Below are 6000 nucleotides of genomic sequence, written 5' to 3' on the forward strand. Positions count from 1 at the left end.
ACATTAACCATTTCAGCCCTATACATTTCGGCCATTTGAAAATAGCAGATCTACAAGCTCACAATGCGTCGAGATGCAACGCATTGTGAGCTTGTAGATTTGCTATTTTCAAAAGATTGTTATACATTTGAAAACTGGGTAATGGGACATTCTGCATAATGAGTAGGCCTACTTTTACTTTTGATACTTTAAGTACATTTTGATGCCAATACTTTTGTACTTTTACTCAAGTACATTTTGAATTCTGGACTTTTACTTGTAATAGAGTATTTCTATATTGCAGTATTGATACTTTTACTTAAGTAAAACATTTGAGTACTTTTTCCACCACTGGCTTCACTGTTTTACTTAATTCATATTTGTTATATGGAGCATGGATGGATGTCTGTGATTTCGAATGATGTAACTGTGGTTATCTGTATCCTTTATTCAGCTTGGATCCTTCTCTGTTGCAGCAGTAAATCGCATGACATAATCTGCAAGCACAGCTGTTGTCCCATTGGTCGGTAGCTTAACTATCCCACAGCCCAGTCCATAAATTGCAAATCCTATAGTGGCGTCAGTGGCATATAATCAAACTGTCTCCACAAGGGACACTTAAGCCAGGAATCTAAAGCAGGTAAATCACAACCATAATGTGGTTATCCAGTGGATATATGCAAAAGCTCACAAAAGTTTGTATTAAGTATTAACCGGGTCCACGTTGGAGTTTAGGTGAGATTTGCCCGGTCATTCAATTAAACTATTGTCTACTTGATGTACAGTACTCATTTGGCCATTGTTTGCAAATTAAGTAACTTAAAGTACTTATTCCCCATTCAACACTTCCACCGGGCTATGTTGTGGATAGTCCAGGGAAGATATTTGAATTGTATGAATGACAGCATTGTAATTTTCCCTGGCCCTCAAAAGTCATAAAAGGACAACTTGCTAAGATTAATTAGGTTTATGCTCAGGTGTTAAATTGAGATTTGTAAGAAGCCATAAAGAGCTCACAAAGAGCTGGCTGAATAGCAGCTGGACCTGATTATAACCATCAATTAGTTTAGTTGTGGAAGGTTCCATTTACAAAAAGCTAACCATGGTGTTTTTTTTGCTATTTTGGTTGACTAGTACTGTAGGCCTAGGTTGGAAGTAGTAGGAATGTAAAAAAAAAAAAATCAATCAATCAATTAATCAATCAGTCGAGCATGAAAGCAATCAATCAAATAGGGAGCCCTTGTCCAAAGAGCTCAGAGGTTAATAAACACATTATGCTTGCTTCAGCCTAACTAGTGGAGAAGTACTCACTTTACAGTATAAATAGAGTTTAAGTTAATAATATGTTTATATAATTGATATATCCTCATTGATGAGGATATATCTGAACATTTGCAACATTTGCATTTTGGTAAACTTCTCAAAAGTTTGGCCTATAATGACATGATGGCCAATATAGGGACGCCAGTTTGGAATTGGTAAAAAGAAAAATCGGCTGTATGATCGCCTGAAATGAACCGATATATGGGTCGGGCTCTAGTTCTTTGTGGTAGTGTACAGTACCTCTGGGCGTAACTTCTTCAGCACCGCCAGGGACTCAAAGTAGAGGAAGTCGGACCACTCGATCTGACCCTTCTTCTCGGGGTCCAGTGCGGCGAACTGGGCCAGCACTTCCTCCTCCTGCTCGTCCGTCAGATCCTTCTCAAACAGCTGCTTGGACACAAAGTGTCGGTACTGCAGCAGCTCATCTGACACCAGGCATGACTCTGGAGTGGCAAGCAGCGATTCATCATGTCAGGCTTAATTAGTCACCAGGCAGCTCTCCAGATATAATTAACTTCGGGGTTATTTCTTACAAAAGCAGTAGCATCTCCCATTGATTGCCTTCCCTCTGAACCACGGCAAAACCATAACACACATATAAGAAGCAGGCCGAGCCGAGGCAAATGATGGATTGGGCTCAACTGAACGAGGCAACGAAATGAAAAATTAAAGAGTTTTATAACCCTTGTAATGTGGGTCTACTACGGGAGATTTTCTGGGAGGTCGATGAATATCTGATCGGCATATTTGTCACAAAGTGGCTCAGTCTCAGTTTGCTGCTAAATGCCATGCATGCAGAAATAGCTATTAGCGTGGCAGAGAGCGGCCAAGTAGCAGCATCAGCAGATGCGTAATTTTCAGGAATCAAAATTTACGGGGTGGCAAAAGAGTAACCACTTAGAGATCTACAAGCTCACGACAAACTAAGGCCGTGGATTGATGGGCACTCAGTGGCAATCTAAAGTCAGATGAATCTGCAAAAATTGTTCAGAGGTGGAGAAAATATGCATACAGTATAAGAAACTGAATTTGAGGTTAAATGTGAACGGTATAGGGTGTGGCAACCTCCATCCCCTGGAGCCTCAACTGGCGCCCCTGATCAGCAGGTCACAATGATTTCCATATTCCTGCTCAAGTTATTTTAAGAAACTAGAGGAACAGTGATTAAAGGCGGGTTAGCCACATGCCTGCAGGCAAACTGACTGGCGTAAATTGCCAGACTCATCAGCTACATCCACAATGTACAGTACCACTCCTTGGCAGGTGGTGCTTTTAGGTGGTTCTCAACCTTTTCAGGCCGTGACCCCCCAAAATAATCATATTTGTCATCATCAATCATTGTTTGACTCGGTTCCACAGATAAATATTGTGAAAATAGCAGATCTATAAGCAGAAATTGTGAAAAAAGCTGATATAAAAGCTTGCAAAAATGTAGATAAAAATGAGTTTTGCCTCTTTCTTATATTATTTGACTATTTGACCAATGTTTGTATAGTATAGTTCGATGATTACTTTTGATGCAGTAATGGTCTTTTATAAAAAAAAAAATCAAGGTCTTAAAAGGCCTTACATTGTCACTTTACTGTAATCTGGGGACCCCCCCAAAATCATGCGGGGTCCTGACCCTCATGTTGAGAACCACTGGTCTACGATATGTTAAGTTCAAGAGCTGCTGTGAAGCACAGTCTCACCTGGGATGATCTTACACTGCTTGAACGTCTCCATTAGGCTGTACATCTCTTCCTCCGTCAGGAGCAGATTCACGTTATCCTGCGGAGAGGAAGAGGGATAATGAGGAGGGGAAGGAGGAGAACTTAACCACATGAACCCTATAGCGGTCTGGGTATGTCATATTTTCTGTGAAAATATAGGCAAACATTTGGAGGAAATAGGCGAACATTCAGCAACAACACAGCAGATCTACATGCTCTACAAGAAGTACGAGCTCACAACACGTCGAAACATGAGCTTGTAGATCAGCTATTTTTGCTATTTGACATACAAGGTAATATAATGGTTAAGGACAGAGGTATGGAGAGTTGGAGACTTTCACAATCTCTCCTGTAGTCGAGTAGAGGGCTGTCAAGGCCAAGAGGATGATGGTGCATAACTGACTGTTCAATAATTGAGTGTTCTAATTATGTGGAGTGAGCTTCAGACTTCAGAGTTACAAGTGCAATTAGCCATAAGCTCAAATAAGGTAAAACTATTTCCATCAGGATATCCTGCTGCTTCTACTTAGCCTTTCATTAGAATTAATGTGCCATGCATTTTTGGCTGCTGTCAATAAAGAAGAGGAATTACGTATTATAACAAGCTGTTCCAAAAATATATAAGCCAGCTCAATGTGTGTGCGTGCCTGTGTTTGTGTGTGTGTGTGTGTGTGTGTGTGTGGGGGGAGGGGGGGGCACACTTGCAGAAGAATGATAGAATGGTAGAATGAAACCAGAACTCAGATATTATACTAGATAGAGCATGTTAAACCCTAGCGTCCCCATTCTGGGCATAACACAAATAGCAGATCTACAAGCTTACGACGCGCAGCGTTTCAATGCGCTCTCACCTTGTATTGGCTACTAATTTCGTCGAAGAGATTTGGCGAGAGGGGGAAAAGGAGCAGTCCTGGGGGACACCAGTCAACTAAGTATAGGCTATCGTGCCCCAATTTTGGGCATGTCATTATAGGCGAAAATGTATTAAAAAAGAAGAGAAAGATGAAAATATCAAAACAATGTATACACATTTTTGTGCTTAAGTGCCAAAAGCAGCGTATACAGTAGAAGACAGCACTGATAATGGCTATATGGCGAAACGCGTCCATCCCTCTATCTATCTTTGCTGCTTACAGGCTGCCCAATGTTTTATAAGTGACATTCCTATTATCTGCAGAGCGCTGGTTTTCCTCGACTGAGACCTTTTCAAGTGGTAAGAGACTAATTCAAAGACTGAGTCATGCTCATATCCTTGTACTGTTCCATGCGTCACGGTGTGCCTTAGAAACCACGAGCAAAATGTCATACAGTACCTACAGTAGCCTACATAAATATCTAAACACACAGGGGTAGCAACTGTGTGCGTGTACATCGTTTGTTAGAACTGAGCTGAGTGGCATCTCAGTTCAGACACGCATTAACCCATTCACTCCGGGAACGCATCTGTGTCATTTTAGATTTTAAGCACTTTAACCATTATTTTACACTTTGGCTATTCAAAAATAGCAGATATACAAGCTTGCAGATGTGCTATTTTTGAAAAATCTTGAACATTTGTGCAAATATATATATTTTTAACTCAAAACTATGCTTCTGGAGGTCCCTGCGGAACAAAATATTTTACAAATGTTTGCTTTAAAAAAACAAATATCCAACAATTTTCATGATTTAAAAAAGAATAGCAGATCTACAAGCTCATCGGCACTCGGTGCCGCGCTATGAGCTTGTAAATGACACAGATGCGTTCCCTGACTGAATGGGTTAAAATGTCCGTTTAGTTCATATCTGTGGAGAGATCCCTCTATAATTAGAAACCTCCGAGAACATCAGGGCTGACAGACTTTCAAAATGCCAAACCCCCATAATGTTCTGTGGCGTGTTAAATTCCTGCTGACACATTCCTCGGGCCAAAATGACAATACGGTTTGGAGACACTGCAGAACAACAACATCCTGAATGAATAGTTAGCAAATAATTAGCAAACATTACGGGGGTCTCTACGCCCGAAGCGAGCCTAATATAAAGCATTAGGAAGACAATCATACTCCAACATGCAGCTTGTGACTTGTCAGTAATAATATAGAGCATTCATTGAAACACTGTCACCACTCAAACAATAAAACAAAATATGAGAACGAACTGTGTGTGCCTGGACTATTGTGACATGGAAAACAGGGTAAAATAAAATGTATGAGTTATCAGACACGCAGAGATCAATCTGGTTAAAGGAGCAGATACTGCAGCTGAGCCCTGGGCTGGCAGACAACACAAGCGTATTATCATGCACAAGTTATAGTTCTGAAAATACCATCTGTCAGGTGCATGTATGTATGTGTGTGTGTGTGTGTGTGTGTGTGTGTGTGTGTGTGTGTGTGTGTGTGTGTGTGTGTGTGTGTGTTGTGTGTTGTGTGTTGTGTGCGTGTGTGTGTGTGTGTGTGTGTGTGTGTGTGTGTGTGTGTGTGTGTGTGTGTGGATGGTATGTGTTCTGTTTGTTTACACATGTATGTATGTATGTAGGGTTGAATGCTAATATCATGGAGCCAGACTACTGTGTGAAATGTATTCATGTGCCGTTATTTGGGCTCCACAAGCACAAATCTATATCATGGACAACAAATTCAAAACTATATTTTGGTTTAGTATTGCACATCCCGACAGAGTTTTAAAGTTTAAAGAGTTTTGGCAAACGGTAAGTCATATCAGCCAATCAGGAAAGAGTACCCATTTATCAGCTTCAATTTTATACTGTTCCAGTTCCAATTTTGTCTGCTCATTTCTCAGACCCATCATTTTCAATTTCACTGGTTCAATCTGTATTCTGTGCGAGTTCTCTCTCCTGATTGGATAAAACAGTCATAGCGACATGAAAATAAATGTTCTGTTTACTAAAGAGCAGGATGGATAGGGAGACTCCTGTAACTGAACAAACACAAACACTCTATATCAATGACTACTATCAGAATTTAGATCTACAGTATTTAACACT

At 40.5% G+C, this 6000-nt stretch overlaps 1 protein-coding gene across 1 annotated transcript in view; it reads right to left on the reverse strand.

Moving 5' to 3' along the window:
• The window catches only part of phf24 (PHD finger protein 24), a gene marked incomplete at both ends in the record, with an annotated part of 28487 nt that overhangs the window by 13417 nt on the left and 9070 nt on the right, over positions 1-6000 (reverse strand). Inside the window, 2 exon segments of the mRNA XM_080419310.1 lie at positions 1543-1745; positions 2994-3072. Coding sequence (XP_080275436.1) covers positions 1543-1745; positions 2994-3072 — 282 coding nt within the window.

Source organism: Gymnoscopelus braueri, assembly GCF_963280865.1.
Source record: "Gymnoscopelus braueri genome assembly, chromosome: 22".
NCBI lineage: Eukaryota > Metazoa > Chordata > Actinopteri > Myctophiformes > Myctophidae > Gymnoscopelus > Gymnoscopelus braueri.